This window comes from Macaca mulatta, chromosome 11, assembly GCF_049350105.2.
Source record: "Macaca mulatta isolate MMU2019108-1 chromosome 11, T2T-MMU8v2.0, whole genome shotgun sequence".
Classification (NCBI taxonomy): domain Eukaryota; kingdom Metazoa; phylum Chordata; class Mammalia; order Primates; family Cercopithecidae; genus Macaca; species Macaca mulatta.
In genome coordinates this window covers 128,854,563-128,878,185 of record NC_133416.1, presented here as the reverse complement: position 1 = coordinate 128,878,185, position 23,623 = coordinate 128,854,563, and the positions used below count along the sequence as shown (strand labels likewise).

Sequence of the window (23,623 nt, the reverse complement as noted above, 5' to 3'; positions counted from 1 at the left end):
ATCTGGGGCTGGGCGGCCGAGGAGGGCTGGGCAGGTCCTGTTCAGTGTGACGGGGCAGCTCAGCTCATGGTGGCTCTGTGCAGATTGCTCTGAGCATTGGGCGGGTGCCGGGAGAGGGCTTCTGGGGGCCTCAGTCCACAAAAGCCTATGTAGGGTGTCCAAGCAGAGGTGACCATTAAGAGCTGCAGAGGGTGGGTACGGTGGCTCACACCTGTAATCCTAACACTTCGGGAGTCTGAAGCGGGCAGATCACTTGAAGTCAGGAGTTCAAGACCAGCCTGGCCAACATGGTGAAACCCTGTCTCTACTTAAAAAAAAAAAAAAAAAAGAAAACTTAGCCAGGCATGGTGGCCCATGCCTGTAGTCCCAGCTACTTGGGAGGCTGAGGTAGAAGAATTGCTTGAACCTGGGAGGTAGAGGTTGCAGTGAGCTGAGATCGTACCACTGCACTCCAGTCTGGGCGACAGAGCAAGACTGGGTCTCAAAAAAACAAAAGAGCTGTAGAGGACCCCATTTTGGAAGGTCACTCTGTGGCTGACGAGTTTTCTTCTCAGCACTTATTGGAAACCTGAGTCCCCACCAGCAGGTGTGACATGTGCGGCAGTTGCTGTTACCGGGTCTGAGAGACAGACCCCTCCAGCCTTGTCAGGAAGCCTCGCTGTCCTGGGACAGCGTTCTTGGAGCATGCATCAGTTTCACATGAGCAGGTTGTGCATCCCCACAGTCCTTGACACGGCCAACTAATGCAGGCACTATGTAGCTGCGTGCGATTTGGAAGTCTTCATTATGATATGCATTTAATGGATGAGGAAGTAGGCTCAGAGAGGGTAAGGGGCATGCCCGAGGTCACAGAGCAGGTGGATGGTGGAGCTGGGATGAGGACTCAAGGGTGACTGCAGAGCTTCTGTGTGGCTGCCACTGCGTAGAACTGCCTCTTGTCTCAGCATTAGTCAGGCTTTTTGGTTGAGGCCTCAGAGGCATTTGGGCGTCCTTCTCCAATGTCTGATGCCCAAGGGAAGCCAGCTAGCTGTCTCCTGGGGTTGGAAACTGAATTTAAGTTTCTTCTTCAGTGACTGTGAAGTACTCAGGATTGGCAGTTCACTTGTTCATTGTATTCACTTAGGAACCCTTGTGTAGGGCCTGGGATATAATATTAAGATTCACTGGGTGCGGGCCGGTCACGGTGGCTCAGGCCTGTAATCCCAGCACTTTGGGAGGCTGAGGCAGATGGATTATTTGAGGCCAGGAGTTTGAGCCTAGCCTGGCCAATATAGGGAGACCCCATCTCTACAAAAAATAAAAAATTTACCCAGGCATGGTGGCTTGTGCCTGTAGTCCCAGGTACTCTGGAGGCTGAGGAAAGAGGATTGCTTGACTCCAGGAGGTCACTGCTGTAGGGAGCCATGGTCTCACCACTGCACTCCAGCCTGGGCAACAGAGCAAGACCCTGCCTGAAAAAAAACCCAAAACAACCATACTAATCTGAAGAAGAAATGTCTTTCCATGCTTTTGGAAAGCCTTTTTTACTTTATTTATTTATTTATTTATTTATTTATTTATTTTTTACTATTGAGACAGACAGGGTGTTACTCTGTTGCACAGGCTGGAATGCAGTGATGCGAGCTTGGCTCACTGCAGCCTCAACCTCCCAGACTCAAGTGATCCTCCTGCCTCAGCCTCCCAAGTAGCTGGGACTACAGGTGCATGCCACCATGGTCAGCTAATTTTTAATTTTTTTGTAGAGATGGGGTCTCACCACATTGCCCAGGCTGGTCTCAAACTACTGGGCTCAAGTGATCCTCCCACCTCAGCTTCCCAAGGTGCTGGGATTACAGGCATGAGCCACTGTGCCTGGCCTAGCCTATTTTTGCCTTCAAAAGCATCTTTGTCTCTCTGATCTATTTCTGTGTGGTGTTGCTGGTTCTGGGAACAGATGTCCTCCTAGGGATGAAACTTGGCTCCTCCTATCCCTAGCCTCTACCTACCTGATTGGCCTGAGGCTGGACTTACCCTAGACTCTTTGATGATGTAGAGGAGGCCTGGGGTAGGGGTTAGAAAAAGTGCAAGCAGCCCAGACGTCCTCCTTCCTCACAGGGGAATCACGGGCAGCTCGTGATAATATGAAATGAGGCATCTCAATGACTTGGTGCTGTTGGGGGTGTTTTTCTAGTACAAACACATTGAAACCTTCCAACAACCCTTTGGAGTACTTTTTTTTTTTGAGACAGAGTCTTGCTCTGTTGCCCAGGCTGGAGTGCAGTGGTGCAATCTCTGCTCACTGCAACCTCCGCCTCCCGGGTTCAAGCGATTCTCCTGCCTCAGCCTCTCGAGTAGCTGGGATTACAGGTGCCTGCCACCATGCCCGGCTAATTTTTATATTTTTAGTAGAGACAGGGTTTCACCATGTTGGCCAGGCTGGTCTTGAACTCCTGACCTCGTGATCTGCTGCCTCCTCAGCCTCCCAAAGTGTTAGGATTATAGGCGTGAGCCACCGTGCCCGGCCTTGTAGTACTTTGACTATCCCTATTTTACAGATAAGTAAATTGACGTACAGAGAGGTTAAGTAACTTACTCTAGGGTCTGGTTGCTGTTCAGTGGGAGAGTCTATGCGCCACTCTCTTTTTTTCTTTTTAAGACGGAGTCTTGCTCTGCCGCCCAGGCTGGAGTGCAGTGGCGCGATCTCATCTCACTGCAAGCTCCGCCTCCCGGGTTCACGCCATTCTCCTGCCTCAGCCTCCTGAGTAGCTGGGACTACATGCGCCCGCCACCGAGCCCGGCTAGTTTTTTGTATTTTTTAGTAGAGATGGGGTTTCACCGTGTTAGCCAGGATGGTCTCGATCTTCTGACCTCGTGATCTGCCCGTCTCGGCCTCCCAAAGTGCTGGGATTACAGGCTTGAGCCACCGCGCCCAGCCTATGCGCCACTCTTTTGGTGGCTGTAGAGAAAGTGATTTTCTTCCTCTCAAGAGGCAATCCCAAATTTAGGGAGAAGATATTGAGGTGATTGTGTGGGTTTTATTTACAAATCATGCAACCTGGGATGAAAGCTGCAAATCTGCAGCCCCTGGGCAAACCCAGCCTCCGGGCATCGCATCTGGCCTGCACAGGATTAAATGGATTTTTGTAATTAGTTCCCAACGTTAAACAAATCTGGAGCCTCTTATAAAATATCCTGGCTTGGCCAGGCATGGTGGCTCACGCCTGTAATCGCAGCACTTTGGGAGACCAAGGCGGGCGGATCAGTTGAGGTCAGGAGTTTGAGACCAGCCTGGCCAACATGGTGAAACCCTGTCTCTACCAAAAAAATACAAAAATTAGCCGGGGTGTGGTGGCACACACCTGTAATCCCAGCTACTAGGGAGGCTGGGGTGGGAGAATCACTTGAACCTAGGAGGCAGGGGTTGCAGTGAGCCAAGATTGCACCACTGCACTCCAGCCTGGGCAACACAGTGAGACTCTGTTTCTAAATAAATAAATAAATAAAAATGAAATATCCTAGGTCTCCTGGCTCATGTTCCTGAATGGCTATAATCAGCAGGAAGTAATTAGCAGCGGACCCTATATGCTCCAGTCCCCACCACTAAACTTCCCTCTGCCTCCCTGAGTGTCACTAGTTTTTCTTTCTTTCTTTTTTTTTTTTTTTTTTTGAGACAGAGTCTTGCTCTGTCGCCCAGGCTGAAGTGCAGTGACATGATCTCGGTTCACTGCAACCTCTGCCTCCTGGGTTCAAGTGATTGTCCTACCCCTGCCTCCTGAGTAGCTGGGGCCATGGGCATGCTACCATACCTGGCTAATTGTTCTGTAATTTTTTTTTTTTTGAGACGGAGTCTCGCTCTGTCACCCAGGCTGGAGTGCGGTGGCCGGATCTCAGCTCACTGCAAGCTCTGCCTCCCGGGTTCCCGCCATTCTCCTGCCTCAGCCTCCCGAGTAGCTGGGACTACAGGTGCCCGCCACCTCGCCCAGCTAGTTTTTTGTATTTTTTTAGTAGGGACGGGGTTTCACTGTGTTAGCCAGGATGGTCTCGATCTCCTGACATCGTGATCCACCCGACTCGGCCTCCCAAAGTGCTGGGATTACAGGCTTGAGCCACCGCGCCCGGCCTGTTCTGTAATTTTTGTAGAGATGGGGTCTCCTATGTTGCCCAGGCTGTCTTTTTCATGTAACCTAGTCACTTAGCTCGTTTATTGAACTTACCTGACTTTAGAGATGTTTAGTTGAGCCTTGTCTAATGAGGCTGTTTTCAGGCTGAAGAGCTTGTTAATTAGGTGGACAGGCCTCCTGAGGGTCCCGTGAACGCTGGGGCCGCTGCTCGTGTCTCTAAATGTCGTGTGGCCAAGTGCTTGCTGGGGGCCGTGGGTGCCGTCACCTCATCCAGAGCAGGAGAGTTTCTGATTGGTTTGACAGGCATCAGCCCTTCACTCTCCCTGGAGACCCAGAAAAAATTTTGAGGCCTGGTGCAGTGGCTCACACCTGTAATCCTAACATTTTAGAAGGCCGATCACATGAGCCCAGGAGTTTGTGACCAGTCTGGGCAACATAGTGAGACCCCATCTGTACAAAAACAAAAGTTAGCCAGGTGTGGTGGTGCGCGCCTGAGGCAGAAGGCTCACTGGAGCCCAGGAGTTCCAGGCTGCAGTGAGCCGAGTGCACCACTGCACTCCCGCCTGGGAGACAGAACAAGACCATGTCTCAAAAAAATAAAAAAAACCAAAAAAACCCGATTTTTTATTTTTTAATTTATTTTATTTATTTTTTTTAAATTTTTTATTTTTTTGAGACGGAGTCTCGCTTTGTCGCCCGGGCTGGAGTGCAGTGGCTGGATCTCAGCTCACTGCAAGCTCTGCCTCCCGGGTTTATGCCATTCTCCTGCCTCAGCCTCCTGAGTAGCTGGGACTACAGGCACCCACCACCACGCCCGGAGAAGTTTTTGTATTTTTAGTGGAGATGGGGTTTCACCGTGTTAGCCAGGATGGTCTCGATCTCCTGACCTCGTGATCTGCCCGTCTTGGCCTCCCAAAGTGCTGGGATTACAGGCTTGAGCCACCGCGCCTGGCCAAAAAACCGATTTTGAACCCAGTACTGACTTTCCGGTTGGGAGTGCTGCCCCAGAGGGTGGGCCGCCCGTTCTCCCCAGCTGTACGCGCCGTTGCCTTGTTCTCTCTTTTCTGTTGTTGGGGGCTTCTTTTGCTTTGGCCAAGAAATAAAACACAGCTCAGGAATGTGGGTCTGAGACAGTTCAGAGCTGATGCCCAGCTCCCCCACTGCCGCTGAGGGATTCATGTTTCTGGGCTGTGGTGGTTTCCGCTTGATGACTGACCTGCTAGGATCTTTGGCTTGTGTTTCAGGAAGAGGGGCTCTCTCCTGGGACCTCAGAGGCTGCTGCTTGTGGTGGCTCAGGGTAACTAGTGCCCTGGTGATTGGAGACAGCCCCCAGTTCAACTCAGTCTTTAGATGACTAGGTTTTGGCTTATACTAAAAACCCATTTGTTCTTTCATTTGTGTGATTTTGTTGTTTTTACATTTTGAGACAGTCTTACTCTGTCACCAAAGCTAGAGTGCAGTGGCATGATCACAGCTCATTGCAGCCTCGACCTCCTGGGCTTGGATGATCCTCCCACCTCAGCCTCTCCTGTATCTGGGACTATAGGTGTGCATCACCATGTCTGGCTAATTTTTATATTTTTTGTAGAGACGGAGGTCTCACTGTGTTGCCCAGTCTCATCTTGAGCCCCTGGGCTCAGGTGGTTGGACAGCCTTGTGTGACATATGTTTTAAATTGTGGTAAGACACACATTACAAAACTTACCATTTTAACCATGTTAAAGTGTCCAAATCAGTGGCCTTAGGTACAGTCACAATTTTGGTTTTCTTTTTGTTTGTTTGTTTTGTTTTTCTTTTTTGAGACACAGCCTCACTCTGTTGCCCAGGCTGGAGTGCAGTGGTATGATCTCAGCTTACTGCAACCTCTGCCTCCTGGATTCAAGTGATTCTCATGCCTCAGCCTCCCGAGTAGCTGGAATTACAGGCATGCGCCACCACACTTGGCTAATTTTTATATTTTTAGTAGAGATGGGGTTTCATTATGTTGGCCACGCTGGTCTTCAACTCTTGGCCTCAGGTAATCATCTTGGCTTGGCCTCCCGAAGTGCTGGGATTGCGGGCATGAGCCACTGTGCCCGGCCAACAATTCACAGTTGTGTGCAGCCACCACCACTATCTTATTCCAGAACCTTTTTATCACTGCGGACAATCCCGTACCTAAGAGCTGCCATGTCCCATACCCTCTTCACTGCGAATCTGCTTTCTGTCCTGTGGATTTACTTATTCTAGATATTTCATTGTAATGTAGGTTTTGGTTTGTTTTTGAGATGAGGGTCTCACTCTGTCACCCAGCCTGGAGTACAGTGGCACAGTCATAGCTCACTGCAGCCTCAGCCCCCGAGGCTCAAGCAATCCTCCCATCTCAGCCTCCCAAGTAGCTGGGACTACAGGCATATGCCACTACTCCCAGCTAATTTTTTAATTATTTGTGGAGGCTATGTCTTGCTATGTTGCTTATGCCTATAATGCCAGCACTTTGGGAGACCGAGGCAGGATTATTGGTTGAGCTCAGGAGTTTGAGACCGACTTTGGCAACATAACAAGATCCTATCTCTATAAAAAAATAAAAAATTAGCCAGGTATAGTGGCGTGCACCTCTACCTGGGAGACTGTGTAGTGTTAGAGGGCTGAGGCAGGAGGATCATTTGAGCCCAGGAGGTGGAGGCTACAGTGAGCTGTGATTGCATCAGACAGAGACCCTGTCTCAACATCAATGAGAAATAAATATAGACACTTACTGTGATGGAGGTGCCAAGATATTGGCCTGTATGAGATGGGAAGGACAGGAACTCAGGACGCAGGAGACCCTGGGGTTCAAGTTTGGTTTCTGCTCTGAGCTACTCACTGTGTGGCCTTGGGCAAGCCAGTCCACCTTTCTGTTTACCTGTATGTAAAATGAGGATGTGCTTTGTCCTCCTGGGGACCAGATTCTGTGATTCTTGGCCATTCTGAAACGCTGACCCTTCGTGAAACTGCAGTGTCCTCACTGTGATATGGGCATAACAGCGGAGACCTATGTCATTGAATTACTTTAAGGAACAATGAAGCCATGAACATAGGTTGCAGCCAAAGGTGAGTCAGACTGGCTTTGGCCAGCTACCCACACTTCCGCTGCCCTTTCTCTTTCCTTCCCCCTTCTCACCTCTCAGCAGCCCCCTCATGCCCCCTCCAGGTTAAAGATTGCTGCTTAGGCTCGGCACAGTGACTCACATCTGTCATCCCAGCCCTTTGGGAGGCCAGAGTGGGAGGGTGGCTGGAGCTCAGGAGTTTGAGGCCACCCTGGGCAACATAGTGAGACCCCGACTCTACGAAAACAAAACAAAACAAAAGGAACAAAAAATTAGCCAGGTGTAGTGGCGTGCGCCTGTTTGAAAGTCTGATGCAGGAGGATTTACTGAGCCTAGGAGTTTGAGGCTGCAGTGAGCTGTGATCACACTCCAGCCCTGGTGACAGAGTGAGACCCTGTCTCAGCTCACTGCAACCTTCACCTCCCAGGTTCAAGTGATTCTCCTGCCTCAGACTCCCAAGTAGCTGGGATTACGGCATGCGCCACCACGCCCAGCTAATTCTTGTATTTTAGTAGAGGCAGGGTTTCGCCATGTTGGCCAGGCTAGTCTCGAACGCCTGGCCTCAAGCGATCTGCCTTTCTCGGCCTCCCAAAGTGCTGGGATTACAGGTGTGAACCACTGTGTGGCCAGGTGTTCTTTGAAGACCAAAAGTTTTGCATCAGACCGAAATCCCTGTGCCATCTGTTAAGCAAGCGGAATGCTCTTGGGGAATGCAGTACTTGGAATACAGCGTCGTGGTCATGAGGACTCAGTGAGGTGACACCTTTAGCACAGGGCCTTTAATAGCTCAGCAAACTAGAGCCAAAAATTTCAGACATCATAGAATGAAAACAGGCTGGTGCAGGGCAAATGTGCCAGCCTGTGAAACCCATGACCGTGGAAGGTGTTCACAGCTTTTTTCTCTTGGGGTTGTCAGTTCCCCACCTGGAACGCATCTGCTTGTTGACGCGGCCTCTCCTGGGTCTTACTGACTTGTAGAACAGTGAGGTGTAAAGCCCAGATGACCAGCGTGGTTGGCTTTTAAAAATCATCACACTTTTGGCTAGGCACGGTGGCTCACGCCTATAATCTCAGCACTTTTGGAGGCCAACGTGGGCGGATCAGGAGGTCAGGAGTTCAAGACCAGCCTGGTCAACATGGTGACACCCTGTCTCTACTAAAAATATAAAAAAATTAGGTAGGCGTGGTGGTGCGCGCCTGTTATCCCAGTTACTCTGGAGGCTGAGACAGGAGAATCGCTTGAACCTGGGAGGCGGAGGTTGCAGTGAGCTGAGATCGTGCTGCTGCACTCCAGCCTGGGCGACAGAGCAAGACTCTGTCTCCAAAAAATAAATAAATAAAAAAAATTAAAAACCAAGTATGTTATTTAATAGTCCTGGGGGTCAGAATCAGAACTAAAAGAGTCAGCAGGGCTGTGCTTGCTCCAAAGTCTCTAGAAGAGAATCCTTCCGGGCCTCCTCCAGTTTCTGGCAGCTTCTGGTGTTCGCTGGCTGTGGCTGCATCACTCCAGTCTCTGCCTTCATTTTCTTGTGGATTTCTTCTTTGTGTCTCTGTCCAAATCTCTCTTATCATAAAGACACTAGACATTGGATTTAGGGTCTACCCTAAATTCAGAATTATTTCACCTTGAAGAAAAAATTTTTTTTTGAGACGGAATCTTGCTCCGTTGCCCAGGCTGGAGTTCAATGGTGTGATACCGCATCACCACAACCCCTGTTTCCTGGGTTCAAGCAATTCTGCCTCATCCTCCTGAGTAGCTGGGACTACGGGCATGTGCCACCATGCCTGGCTAACTTTCGTATTTTCAGTAGAGACGGCGTCTCACCATGTTGGCCAGGCTGGTCTTGAACTCCTGGCCTCAAGTGATCCGCCCTCCTCCGCCTTCCAAAGTGCTGGGATTACAGGTGGGAGCCACGGTGCCCTACCTGAACACATAATTTTTGGGACACAATTCAAGCTACTTCAGATGGGTTTTCACAGACGGTTGGGCTGAGATGGAGGGAGGGTACTTGAGAGACCCCAGGTACCTTGACGCCTGGCGGGTCTCTTTCCCCGTGGAAGGGGTCACCCCGGAGGATGCTGGTTCCCCAGAGCAGGAGTTCCCCAAGCCGTACCTCCCTTGTCGGCCGGTGGATGGCGATTCTTCCCTGATGCCTGCCTTATTTTCACAGTGGGATATTTTTAGTCACGGCATGGAGGGAGTTTGTGATTGTTAAAGCCCCAGCTTAGGGAGCAGTGGGACCCGAATCCGTTGTTAACTAATTAAGCTCTTTGAGACAAGTTGGCATAAGGGGCCGCCCAGGCCCAGCCATCCCTTGTCTGTGGTTATCTCGTGAGGTCCAGTACGGGGCAGTTTCCAGCAGAAAGGGCCCCAAGGCTTGATCTTTCTTTCTTTTTTTTTTTTTTTTTTTTGAGACGGAGTCTTGCTTTGTCGCCCAGGCTGGAGTGCAGTGGCCGGATCTCAGCTCACTGCAAGCTCCGCCTCCCGGGTTTACGCCATTCTCCTGCCTCAGCCTCCCGAGTAGCTGGGACTACAGGCGCCCGCCACCTCGCCCGGCTAGTTTTTTTGTGTGTGTATTTTTTTAGTAGAGACGGGGTGTCACTGGTTAGTCACGATGGTCTCGATCTCCTGACCTCGTGATCCGCCTGTCTTGGCCTCCCAAAGTGCTGGGATTACAGGCTTGAGGCACCGCGCCCGGCCGGCTTGATCTTTCTCTTCCAAAGCCTGCCCTGGACTTTCGGAGGGGAGCGGCGTGTAGGGTGTAACCCTTAGGGGGCTGAGCTGGTGAGAGCACCCAGCCTTCCTTGTATCTGTGCTTCCGAGAGCCCCAGGGAGTGTATAAATTCAAGCAGGGCCTAGGGAAGCCAGTGACAGCACAACCTATTTCTCAGAGATGAAATCTCCAATTAGAATAATCTTCTTTTCCCGCAGCCTGTCATACACAAATGAAAATTCTTCCCTGAGGGACAGAGCCCAGGGCGCCCCCTGGTGGCCGCAGGGGGCCACACACAGAGGGAAACGGGAGGTATGAGCGTGAGATGCTAGGCTCAGGGCACTTGGGGAAAATTCTTTTTATTTTTAATTATTGTTAAGTAATTAATTATTATTTTTTTGAGTTGGAGTCCCGTTCTGTCACCCAGGCCAGAGTGCAGTGGTGCAATCTTGGCTCATTGTAACTTCTGCCTCCTGGGTTCAAGTGATTCTCCTGCCTCAGTCTCCCGAGCAGCTGAGACCACAGACACGTGCTACCACGCCTGGCTAATTTTTTTGTACTTTTAATAGAGACGGGGTTTCATCATGTTGGCCAGGCTGGTCTTGAACTCCTGACCTCAGGTGATTTGCCCACCTTGACCTCTCAAAGTGCTGGGATTACAGGCGTGAGCCACTGCACCTGGCCATTATTATTATTTAGAGACAGACTCTCCCTCTTTCTCCCAGGTTGGAGTGTAGTTGTGTGATCATAGCTCACTGCAGCCTCAAACTCCTGGGCTCAAGCAATCCTCACACCTCAATCTCCCCAAGAAGCTAGGACTACGGGCACATACCACCATGCCCAGCTAAGTTTTAAAGTTTTTTTGTAGAGATGGAGTCTTGCTATGTTGCCCAGGCTTACCAATAACAATTGCAATTTTAAAAAGTATTGGCCGGGCACGGTGGCTCACGACTGTAATCCCAGCACTTTGGGAGGCCGAGGTAGGTGGATTGCCTGAGGTCAGGAGTTCAAGACCAGCCTGGCCAACATGGTGAAACCTGTCTCTACTGGAAAAAAAAAAAAACAACAACAAAAATTAGCTGGGCATGGTGGTGTGTGCCTGTAATCCCAGCTCCCCAGGAGGCTGAGGCAGGGAATCGATGGAACTGGGGAGGCAGAGGTTGCAGTGAGCCGAGATCACGCCACTGCACTCTAGCCCAGGTGACAGAGCAAGACTCCGTCTCAAAAAAAAAAAAAAAAAAAAAAATTATCGAGTGGGTGTGGTGGCTCACACACCTGTAATCGCAGCACTTTAGGAGTCCAGAGGATCAGCTGACCGTAGGAATTTGAGACCAGCCTGGGCAACATAGCAAGAACCTATCTCTACTAAAAAATTAAAAAATTAGTTGGGCATGATGGTGCTTTCTTATCCCAACTACTTGGGAGGCTGAGGTGGGAGAATTGCTCGAGCCCAGGAGTTCGAGGCTGTGGTGAGCTGTGATCACGCCGCAGCACTCAAGCCTGGGCAACTCTCTGTTTTTTTGAAACAGAGTCTTTTAAAATATATTATTTATTGTTATTAATTTATTAATTATGTCTAGTACTTTGAACTGCAGTAATAACTTTTTGTAACTAATCTCCCTCTAAAGAGGCCTCTACCTCAGGGCTTGTGAGTTAGACTCCAATCTGATATTGAAATGACAAGAAATGGTAAGACATTTAAGAAGGAAACTCAAAACAAAGGGGGGTGGGCATTACTTTCAGTCATATGCAGAGCCATGTTTGCAAGTTGGTGGCCCATGGGCCGAACCAGCACACGGATGTGTCACTCACCGTGGGTTTTTTTTTTAAGTTTTAGTTAGTTGCTAACATTTAAAAATGCAGAGATTTCAAATAAAACTCTGCATCTTTGATTTCTTCTGAAAAAGTAAAGGTCTAGTGGGCCTTTCATCCCCATAGGAGGTAAGCTGGAGTTGGGTAGCATTCCCCCTTTTTAAATGGGCCGTGTGTTCTCTAGTTTGTCACAGGCCTCACCATTCCCTATTGTCCCAGTCTGGTTACATCTTGAATTTGTTACTCAATCCTAAAGTTTGGGATTGGAGTAAGTGGCTGAAATGCCCTGTGGAAATGACGGTCTTCTCCCCCAGCCATTTGGGACCCACATGCAAGGGGGAATGGGAAGTCTCTGGCTAAACCTGGAGCATATTTCTGGAAAGCTCGTTTGTTCTTAGTGATTTTTTAGAGAGAGGAAAACTACTTATTTATTTATTTATTTATTTTGAGACAAAGTCTCACTCTGTTTCTTAGATTGGAGTGCAGTGGCACGGTCTCGGCCCACTACAACCTCTGCCTCCTGGATTCAAGTGATCCTCCTGCCTCAGCCTCCCAGGTAGCTGGGACCACAGGCACACACCACCACATCTGGCTAATTTTTGTAGTTTTAATAGTGATGGGGTTTCTCCGTGTTGCTCAGGCTGGTCTAACTCCTGGCCTCACGTGATCCACCTGCCTTGGCCTCCTGAAGTGCTGAGATTACAGGCCTGAGCCACTGCACCTGGCTGGAAGCATTATTATTAGAAAAAATCAGCACTGATGCTTGTGGAAGAGGGTGCAAAATTCCTATGGATTATTTTTTATTTTCATTTTTATTTTTTTTGAGACGGAGTCTTGCTTTGTTGCCCAGTCGGGAGTGCAAAGGCATGATCTCAGCTCACTGCAACCTCCACCTCCCAGGTTCAAGCGATTCTTCTGCCTCAGCCTTCCAAGTAGCTGGGATTACAGGCATGTGCCACCACGCCAGGCTGATTTTGTACTTTTAGTAGAGACAGGGTTTCTCCATGTTGGTGAGGCTGGTCTCAAACTCCTGACCTCAGGTGATCCGCCTGTCTCGGCCTCCCAAAGTGCTGGGATTACAGGCATGAGCCACTGTACCCGGCCTCATATGGATTATTAAAAGAAATAATGAAATGAGAATCCTTTGCCCTAGTGCCCCCTCGTAGTCTATTCTATTCTATTCCATTCCATTCCATTCCATTCTATATTTTTTTTTATTTTTTGAGATGGAGTCTCACTCTGTTGCTCAGGTTGGAGTGCAGTGGCATGATCTCGGCTCATTGCAACCTCTGCCTCCCGGGTTCAAGCGATTCTTCTGCTTCAGCCTCTTGAGTAGCTGGAATTACAGGCACCCGCCACCACACCTGGCTAATTTTTGTAATTTTAGTAGACACGGGGCTTCACCATATTGGCCAGGCTGCTCTTGAACTTCTGACCTCGTGATCCACCCACCTTGGCCTCCCAAAGTGCTGGGATTACAGGTGTGAGCCACCGTGCCCGGCCTAATTATTATTTTTCAAAAATGCGAGGCTGAGCACAGTGGTTCATGCCTGTAATCCCATCACTTTGGGAGGCTGAGGTGGGCTGACTGCTTGAGGTCAAGAGTTTGAGATCAGCCCAGGCCACATGGCAAGATCCCATCTCTACAAAAAATTACCTGGACGTGGTGGTGGGCACCTGTAGTCCCAGCTACCTGGGAGGCTGAGGTGGAAGGGTCACTTGAGTTGTGATGGCACCACTGCACTCCAGCCTGGGCAACAGAGCAAGACCCTGCTTCAAAATGTATGTAAATATATTTTTAATAGACTATTTTTAAGTGTAATTTTAGATTTACAAAATTCAGCAGAGAGTACAGAGAATTCCAATACATACCCCTCATGCCTAGTTTTCCCCTATTATTATCATCTTATATTAGTATAGTGTGTTTGTGACAATTAATAAACCAATATTGATAACATGCATTGTAACTAAAGACTATATTCAGAGTTAGACCATGTTATTACTTGTCTTTTTTTCTGTTATAGGATCCCACCCAAGGCACAATATTACATTTAGTCTCATCAGTCTTCTCTTAGCTGCCATAGTTTCTTAGACTTTACTTGTTTTGATGACCTCGATGGTTTTGAGGAGATCTGTTCAGGCATTTTGTAGACTGTCCCTCTTTTGGTATTTGTGGCTTTATTTTATAAACACTCTGGGGCCAGGTGCGGTGGCTCACGCCTGTAATCCCAGCACTTTGGGAGGCCGAGGTGGGCGGATCACTTGAGGCTAGGAGTTTGAGACCAGCCTGGCCAACATGGTGAAAACCCGTCTCTACTAAAAATAACAAAAATTAGCCAGGGGTGGTGGCGCACGCAGGTAATCCTAGCTACTTGGGAGGCTGAGGCAGGAGACTCCCTTGAACCTGGGAGGCAGAGATTGTAGTGAACCAAGATTGTGCCACTGCACTCCAGCCTGGGTGGCAGAGTAACACTCTTATCTCAAAAAAAAAAAAAAAAAAAAAAAAACTTTGTTTATTGGAAACTTACTCTAAGTTAGTCATTATGTGAGGCTTTGGGGATACAGCAGTGAATAAAGACACTTTATAAATAGCATTTACAAATCATTGACATTGACTATGGGACTTTGGGGAAGCTCTATGTTCCCGCGGCTGGGATTTGAACCCTTGTAGCCAGGGGTTCAAATAATCTTCACCCTCGTTTGTCTCCTGAGCACTTCTGCTCTTCCTGCTAAGTGCTTTTGTATGATTTACTCTGTTCTTAAATGTCCTGAAAAAATGTTTTTATACAATTCAGCAATCCATGGTCCAGGATCAGAATGGCCCAGTGATAGGTCCGTGTGTATTTAAACACATTTTTTTGTGGGGTGCTGTGGATGTGTGGATGTAGCCAGAGAAAATCCTGTGTGGGTGGTCATGGGGCAGAAAGTCTGGTGCCAGAGAGTGGGGTTCCGGGGGTCTGTCTTCATAGTCTGGAGCAGCACTAAAGTCCTGTGAGCCTATGTGAGCCTCGGTAACCTCTCCTATGGTGGCTGTTAGATAATTCAGCTGGGTAGCATCTTATACCTGGATGAGGTTCTAAAGTCCAGCCACACAAGGCCAAAGTCTGGTAGCGTGAGAATTCCCTTTGAAGAACCTTCGAACTACTCATGAGGGTGAACACAGTGTGCCTCGTGGGAGATCGCCACGCAACCTGGCAGTCTGTGCAACGCAGCCCATTTTTCTGCCACCATTTGGCCACATGACTCCATCCTCGGTCAGACCAGATCAAGCATCTTCTTGTATTTAGGGCCCATGTTGCAAAAAACATTTACACATTGTCACACAGCATGGTTAGTGTACATGTAGCAAGCTGACTGAAGGACGGAGTCATGGCTCTGTGAAGGTGTCAAGGTCTGGCAGTTGGTTTTGTTTGCTTCTCTGAGTACGTAGTTAAATTTGTGAACATTAGAGGATCCGCAGTGCCACTGCCCAGCCCTTCCGGAGTACTTGGTAGGAATTAAATGAGGTGCAGTGGGTTACCCCTGTAATCCCAGCATTTTGGTAGGCTGAGGAGGGAGGATTCCTCGAGGCCAGAAGTTTGGGCAACATGGCATATACCCTGTCTCCACAAAAAAATTTATTTTTATTTTTTTTTTATTTTTATTTTTTTTGAGACGGAGTCTTGCTCTGTCACCCAGGCTGGAGTGCAGTGGCCGGATCTCAGCTCACTGCAAGCTCCGCCTCCCGGGTTTACGCCGTTCTCCTGCCTCAGCCTCCCGAGTAGCTGGGACTACAGGCGCCCGCCACCTCGCCCGGCTAGTTTTTTTGTATTTTTTAGTAGAGACGGGGTTTCACCGTGTTAGCCGGGATCGTCTCTCGATCTCCTGGCCTCGTGATCCGCCCGTCTCGGCCTCCCAAAGTGCTGGGATTACAGGCTTGAGCCACCGCGCCCGGCCCACAAAAAATTTTTAAAAATTATGGCTGGGCACAGTGGCTCACGCCTGTAATCCCAGCACTTTGGGAGGCCAAGGCAGGTGGGTTACTTGAGATCAGGAGTTGGAGACCAACCTGGCCAACATGGCAAAACCCCATCTCTACTAAAAATACAAAAATTAGTGCAGTGTGGTGGCACACACCTGCATTCACAGCTACTCAGGAGGCTGGGGCAGGGAAATCGCTTGAACCCAGGAGGCAGAAGTTGCTTGAGCCAATATTGCGCCATTGCACTCCAGCCTGGGCGACAGACTTTGTCTCAAAAGAAAAAAAAATTTAGCCAGGGAGGGTGCCATGTGCCTGTGGTCTCAGCTACTCAGGAGGCTGAGGCATGAGGATCACTTGAGCCAGGTGGTCAAGGATGTAGTGAGCTATGATTGTACCACTGCACTCCAGCCTGGGTGACAGCAAGATTCTGTCTCAAAAAAGAAAAAAAAAAGTTTGCCTGTGAGTCACTGACACTCTGGACAAGCACTAGCTGTCATAACTGTGATCATGGGTGATACATACGTGGAAGTCACAGGGAGGTGTGTGATTTGCTTTGTTAAAAAAAATCTGTAGAGGGCAGAGGGGAACATTGTATGTTTTGTGGGCCCCAGGGGACCCTAGTGACTTGGTTTCTACTGAGTGTGTGGGTGGTGGTGGAGTCATGGGCGGGCGTTGACTTTGTGGAGTGCAATCCTTACTGGACTATGTCTGCTGTTCGGCCCCGTCAGAGACCTTCCCTTCCCCCTGGGCTAATATGGGTGCTTTGTTTGGCCACAGAATGTCCTGAAGGAGCACGCGGATGATGACCCTAGTCTGGCCATCACTGGGGTCCCTGTGGTGACTTGGCCAAAGAAGACTCCAAAGGTAAGACGCAGCCTGCCTGCAGTGGGCAGCCGCTTCCCACTTCCTTCCCACCTCCTGTAGGGTGAACGTCCGCGGCTTTTTCGGTGGCTCTGGGGCCTCCTGAGATGAAGGCACCCCAGTGACGATGAAGGATTTTGGTGATTTGTTCTGTGTTTTTGTTTTTGGAACGGGGCTGCTTTACCTAGCTGTGGGAACTGCGAACAGTGCCGCCTGGTGGTCACTTGGAAAACTGGGGGGCGCTCACACCTCGCCTTTCCCTGTGCTTAGGTGGATTTTCTGACTCTCCTTCCCTCACTCCCTTGCTTCTTCCCTTCCTTTTTCCTTTTCCTTTAGCGCTTCATGGGCTGTCTTCTCTTTTGAAAGGAACTTTTTCTCAGTGTGTAAAACTGATTGATGCTCAACATACAAATGTGTAATTGGTCGAGGGCGGTGGCTCACGCCTGTAATCTCAGCACTTTGGGAGGTGGAGGCGGGTGGATCACCTGAGGTCAGGAGTTCGAGACCAGCCTGGCCAACATGGCACAACCCCATCTCTACTAAAAATACAAAAAAATGCAAGCATGGTGGTACACGCACGTGGTCCCAGCTACTTGGGAGGCTGAGGCAGGAGAATCACTTGAACCTGGGATGTGGAGGTTGCAGTGATCAGAGATTGCACCACTGCACTCCAGTCTGGGCTACAAAGTGAGACTCTATCCAAAATAAAAATAAAAATAAATAAATAAATGAAATAAAATAAAAATGTCTAATCAAACGGGAAAGGACCAGGTCACGAAGAAGAGGAATAATGGCTGTATTGTTGAAGACTTCGTAGGGGCAGTTGGCTGTTGTCTGGACCTCCACAGCCCTTATCTTATTTATGTTTCAGCAACTCTGTGGCGTAGACAGCTGTGACTCTCATTTTATAGATGAGGAAACTGAGGCTTCAAAAGGTCAAGTCACTCGTTAGGACAGCCAAGTACACAAAGATCGGTCGGTTTGGCAGCAGAGGCCAAATTTTCAACCAGTGCTCACCTCAAAGTCCGCCATCCAGAGAAAACAGTTTTGGTGAGCACCCTTCCAAAGGCGGTCCTAGGTGGGATACATATGTATCAGGTCATCTCTCTACCATCCATCTGCCTCCAGGCAGCTTCACCACTTCCTTGGACAAGTTACATACTGTCCTGAGCCTTACTTTCCTTGTTTATAAAAATGGGTTATACCAAGACTTTCTTCAGTGGTTGTCAGAACTAAATGAGATAAGACATGCAAAACCCTTCAGACAAGGGCTGTCTTGAGGTTAGCACGCTCTAAATATTATTTGTGACTTCAGTAGCCCCAAGAGGTATTTTGTTAATTTCTGATTTTTTTTTTTGGCTATTATAAAAAACACTGAAGCCAGACATGGTGGCTTATGCCTGTTGTTCCAGCTACTCCAGAAGCTGAGCGGGGAGGATCACCTGAACCCAGGAGTTCAAGATCAACCTGGGTAACATAATGAGACCTCATCTCTACCAAAAAAAAAAAAAAGGCCGGGTGTGGTGGCTCAAGCCTGTAATCCCAGAACTTTGGGAGGCCGAGACGGGCGGATCACGAGGTCAGGAGATTGAGACCATCCTGGCTAACACGGTGAAACCCTGTCTCTACTAAAAAAAATACAAAAAACTAGCCGGGCGTGGTGGTGGGCGCCTGTAGTCCCAGCTACTCCGGAGGCTGAGGCAGGAAAATGGCATAAACCCGGGAGGCGGCGCTTGCAGTGAGCTGAGATCCGGCCACTGCACTCCAGCCTGGGCGGCAGAGCGAGACTCCATCTCAAAAAAAAAAAAAAAAAAGGCCAGGCATGATAGTGCATGCCTGTAGTCCCAGCTCTTTGGGAGGCTTCAGCAGGAGGATCGCTCGAGCCCAGGAGCTTGAGGCTGCAGTGAGCTGTGATTACACCACTGCACTCCAGTCTGGGCAATAGAATGAGACCCTATCTCAAAAAAAAAAAGAGAAAGAAAGAAAAAAGTGTACTGTAACAGATTTCAAACACTTTTTTTTTTTTTTTGAGACAGAGTTTTTCTCTTGTCGCCCAGGCCGGAGTGCAGTGGCGTGATCTCGGCTCACTGCAACCTCCGCCTCCTGGGTTCAAACGATTTTCCTGCCCCAGTCTCCCGAGTAGCTGGGATTACAGGCACCCGCCACCGTGCCCGACTGATTTTTTGTATTTTTAGTAGAGACAGGGTTTCACCATGTTGGGCAGGCTGGTCAATTTCAAACACTTATAGGCCTGGTGCAGTGGCTCTCACCTGTAATCCCAGCACTTTGAGACGCCAAGGTGGGCAGATCACCTGAGGTCAGGAGTTGCAGACCAGCCTGGCCAACATGGCGAAACCCCGTCTCTACTAAAAATACAAAAATTAACTGGTCATGGTAACACGTGCCTGTAATCCCAGCTACTCAGGAGGCTGAGGCAAGAGAATCACTTGAACCTGGGAGGTGGAGGTTGCAGTGAGCTGAGATGGCACCACTGCACGTCAGCCTGGGGATGCATTATAGTTTTATTTGCTAAATCTGGCAACTCTAGTTGAAATGACTATAGTTTTGATATATTGTTGAAACAAAATGGATTATTCAGATTAATTTCACTGTTTGTTTTTACCTTTTCAAATGTGGCAACAAAAAAACTCAAAAGTACCTATGTGGCTCACCTTCTATTTCACTCATTCATTCATTCGTTTATTTAGAGTCTTAACTCTGTTGCCCAGGCTGGAGTGCAGTGGTGCAATCATGGGTCACTGCAACCTCTGCCTCCCTGGATCAAGCGATCCTCCCACCTCAGCCTCCCAAGTAGCTGGGACTACAGGCACGCGCCATCACGCCTGGCTAATTTTTTATATTTTTGGTAGAGATGGGGTTTTGCCATGTTGCCAAAGCTGAACTCCTGAGCTCAAGCAAGCCGCCTGCCTCGGTCTCCCAAAGTGTTGTGATTACAGGCGTGAGCCACAGTGCCTGGCTTACCATACGTACTTCTGTTATTTCTATCGAGCAGTGCTCTTCTGTATAATTCTTTGATTATCTTCTTCGAAGTGTACTTTTTTTTTTTTTTTGAGATGGAGTCTTGCTCTTGTCACCCAGGCTGGAGTGCAGTGGCGCAATCTCGGCTCACTGCAACCTCCGCTTCCTGGGTTCAAGTGATTCTCTTGCCTCAGCCTCCCGAATAGCTGGGACTACAGGCGTCCGCCACCACGCCCGGCAAATTTTTTGTATTTTTAGTAGAGACGGGGTTTCACCATGTTGGCCAGGCTGATCTCGAACTCCTGACCTCAGGTGATGTGCCCACGTCGGCCTCCCAAAGTACTGGGATTACAGGCGTGAGCCACCATACCCAGTCACAAATAAATATTTTAAAAATAAGGAAGTAAATAACTTCAGAGCCACAAACTGGTATGAAGCAGAAGAGGAATGAATACCCCGGGCCCACCACCGAGCCCTGAAAATAAATGACCCCCAGCCCAGCTGAAACTCCTGGGCACTCCCCAGTATACGCAGCAACTTCCAGACGCAGTTTGTCTATTTGACTTTACCCTTCCCATGAGGCTGGGAGATGGAGGGTGTTATCGCCTTGGTGCAGTTGAGGAAGCAGAGAGCTTGGAGAGGTGCAGCAGTGACCCTCGGGCCACTTCCTTAGGAGAAGGAAGGCGTCGGACCCCAGATGTGCAGGTTTCTGTCACTGCACGGTGAGGAACCAGTGACATGTGGCAGGGAGAGGGGGGAGGGAGGCCTCTGCTGTGTTTATGCATTTCCTGGCTGGTGGGGTTAAAAAGTTAACAGGAAAGGAAGAAATAACTAAACGACTGACTGCCTGGGCTGCCCGGGGTCTCTGGGTTCCCAGGTTGCAGCTTCCTCCCATTGGATGCAGGTTGGGGTGAAAGATCAAGGGTGCTCACTGAGGCCCTCAGGATGCAAGGTAGGGAGTGGTATTTGATCTGGGTCGGGTTACCTAACAAGTAATTAACGCTAAGTGATGATTAGCAAGAAATGCTTTGATCTCCCACCTTGCCTCCAGGAGAACAAAGCCCTTTTCTGGAACTGATTAGGTGCTGTGAGGTCATTTCTGATGCAGTGTCCTTCATATCCAAGATGCTACTGAGCCACCATCCATCACCATCCACCTGATTGGCTGTTTCCACAAGTGGTGTTGGATTTGTTTTGATCTGTCTACACTCCGGCTGCTTCCTTTTATGACCAAGGGGCAGGATGGTGGGGGCCCGTCTGTGACCTTACAGGCTGGGCGAGGGAATGGAGCTTATTTGAGGCCTGGCCTCTGACCTCGGCCTTATTAGTGAGCTGACCCCTGGCTCAGCTGCCAGACATGGCTACTGGCTGGCTTGCTGGTTTATTCCCAAAGGAGGAAACTGAGGAAGGACGGGGGACCCAGCCACGACTGCCTCTGGCTAGCAAGCCAGCCTGTGGACGCTGCCAGCTTCTTCATTCATTATCTCTAGTGGCCAAACCAGGCTGCCACTTGAATTTCAATGACTGGCAATTTTTCTGGAGTATGGGAGCAGAGAGGCTGGAGTGTGGAGGACGAGCACCCTGATGGGGGCATGGAGACAGTCCTCGTCAGTAGCTGTTGGATCAGCTTCCTTACGGGGACATTTCGGGGCCACACAGGAACCACAAGAGGAAGCAACACACCCTCGATGACTTGTGACCTTTGCTTCTGCTTTGTCTCTCTCCCCTTTCCTCCGAAGTTGGTCCCTTCGATCCCAGAGGTCTGCTCCATCTGGGGTCCCTCGGGAGTGACGCACAGCCTTTCCCCGAAGGGGAGGCACGTGATTCAGTGAGAGTCCCCTAGTGCTTCCGGCAGGTCCCTGCCCGGCTCTCAGTCCTGTCGGCCCGCAGTCGTGAAGCTGATGCTGTACAGTTGAGGTGGAGGGGGCTGGCAATAATGGCTGCCCTGTATTGCCAACTACTCAGGGTCCTGTAATTTCTCAGGGAGGCCATGTGCTGTAATGAGGACCAGTCCCCAGGCTGGTGGCATCAGCTTCACCTGGGGGACTTGTGAAAAAATACAGCTTCCTGGCCCCCACCCTTGATGTAGCCATTCTGTAGGCTTGGGGTGGGCCTGGGGATCTGCACTTTCTCAAAGCAGCTCGGGGCCAGGTGTGGTGGCTCACGCCTATAATGCCAGCACTTTGGGAGGCCGAGGCAGGTGGATCACTTGAGGCCGGGAGTCCGAGACCAGCCTCACCAACATGGTAAAACCCCATCTTTACTAAAATACAAAGATTAGCCAGGTATGGTGGCAGGCGCCTGTAGTCCCAGATACTCGGGAGGCTGAGGCAGGAAAATCACTTGAACTTAGGAGGCGGAGGTTGCAGTGAGCTGAGATTGCACCACTGCATTCCAGCCTGGGTGACAGAGTGAGTCTTGGTCTCATTAAAAAATAAAAGCTTCAGGCCGGGCGCGGTGGCTCACGCCTGTAATCCCAGCACTTTGGGAGGCCGAGACGGGCAGATCACAAGGTCAGGAGATCGAGACCATCCTGGCTAACACAGTGAAACCCCGTCTCTACTAAAAATACAAAAAAAATTAGCCGGGCGCAGTGTCGGGCACCTGTAGTCCCAGCTACTCAGGAGGCTGAGGCAGGAGAATGGCATGAACCTGGGGGGCAGAGGTTGCAGTGAGCCGAGATCGCGCCACTGCACTCCAGCCTGGGCGACAGAGCGAGACTCCGTCTCAAAAAAAATAAAATAAAAAATAAATAAATAAATAAAAGCTTCTCGGGGCGGGCACTGTGGCTTATGCCTGTAATGCCTGTAATCTCAGCACTTTGGGAGGCTCAGGCTGGAGGATCACTTAAGCCCAGGAGTTGGAGGCTGCAGTGACCTATGATCACTCCACTGCACCCCAGCCTGGGTGACAGAGTGTGATCCTGTCTCAAAAATAAATAAATAAATAAATACATAAATAAAAATAAAAATAAAAAAATAAAACTGCGCGCGGGGGCTCATGCCTGTAATCCCAGCCCTTTAGGAGGCCTAGTTGGGCGGATCACTTGAGGTGAGGAGTTTAAGACCAGCCTGGCCAACATGGTGAAACCCCATCTCCACTAAAAATACAAAACAAGAGGCCAGGTGTGGTGGCTCATGCCTGTATCCCAGCACTTTGGGAGCCCGAGGCAGGCGGATCACCTGAGGTTGGGAGTTCAAGACCAGCCTGATCAATATGGAGAAACCCTGTCTCTACTAAAAAAATACAAAATTACCTGGGCGTGGTGGTATATGTCTGTAATCCCAACTACTCGAGGGGCTGAGGCAGGAGAATCACTTGAACCCAGGAGGCAGAGGTTGCGGTGAGCTGAGATCACACCACTGCACTCCAGCCTGGGTGACACAGCAAGACTCCATCTCGGAAAAAAAAACAAAAAACAAAACAAACCAATACATAAATAAAAATGAATACATAAAAGCTTCCCAGGTCATTCTCTGCACTGCTCGGATGCATTTTTGGGGTCAGATGCACCTTTGGGTGGACTCCTTCCTTCGCCACTGACTAGCTATGTGGTCTTGAGCAAGTCTCAGCCTCAGTTTACTTATCTGTGAAAGGGGCTAACAGCACCTTTCTTGTGGGGCTGTGGTGAGATGATGTCTGTGAAATGTCTTTAGAGTGGGCCATCAATCAGTGTTTGCTATTCTAGTTTTTTGTAATTATGGTTTAAAAGTAACCGTGAATCTGCCCACCCAGAAGGCTTTTGATGTTCTTGATAGAAACTGAGGACACAAGAGGAGGAGCGGGGACCAGGGGAGGGGGCTGAATGGTTTAGAGGCATTTCCCATCCCAAAATTATTATTTGCTTGTGCAAAACTTAATCGCAAGCAAGGGCCTGAATGACTTAATTTCTTTGCAGTAGTTATGGCCGTGCTGAAATGGGCTGGCATTTCCTGGGGGTTTGGGGGTGGGAACTGGTTTAAGAAGCTGGTTTATCTAGGCATGCCAAGGCTGAAGCGGGCGGATCAGTTGAGGTCAGGAGTTTGAGACTAGTCTGACCAACATGTTGAAACTCCGTCTCTACTGAAAATACAAAAAATTAGCCGGGCATGGTGGCGCATACCAATAATCCCAGCTACTTGGGAGGCT

General features: G+C 49.4%; 1 protein-coding gene and 1 long non-coding RNA gene across 25 annotated transcripts in view; one reads left to right on the top strand and one right to left on the bottom strand.

The window, feature by feature from the left end:
* KDM2B (lysine demethylase 2B) overlaps window positions 1-23,623 on the top strand; it is a 156,519-nt gene that overhangs the window by 73,740 nt on the left and 59,156 nt on the right. For all 24 annotated transcript variants that reach the window (XM_077955463.1, XM_077955461.1, XM_077955467.1 and 21 more), the window contains one exon: window positions 16,433-16,519. In XM_077955463.1, coding sequence (XP_077811589.1) covers window positions 16,433-16,519 — 87 coding nt within the window. The remainder of the gene's footprint in view (window positions 1-16,432; window positions 16,520-23,623) is intronic.
* LOC144333180 (uncharacterized) lies at window positions 25-22,479 on the bottom strand. The gene is made up of 2 exons (XR_013401633.1): window positions 22,280-22,479; window positions 25-358 (listed from the first exon to the last, which is right to left on the bottom strand). It is a non-coding gene; the product is annotated as an uncharacterized LOC144333180 (long non-coding RNA).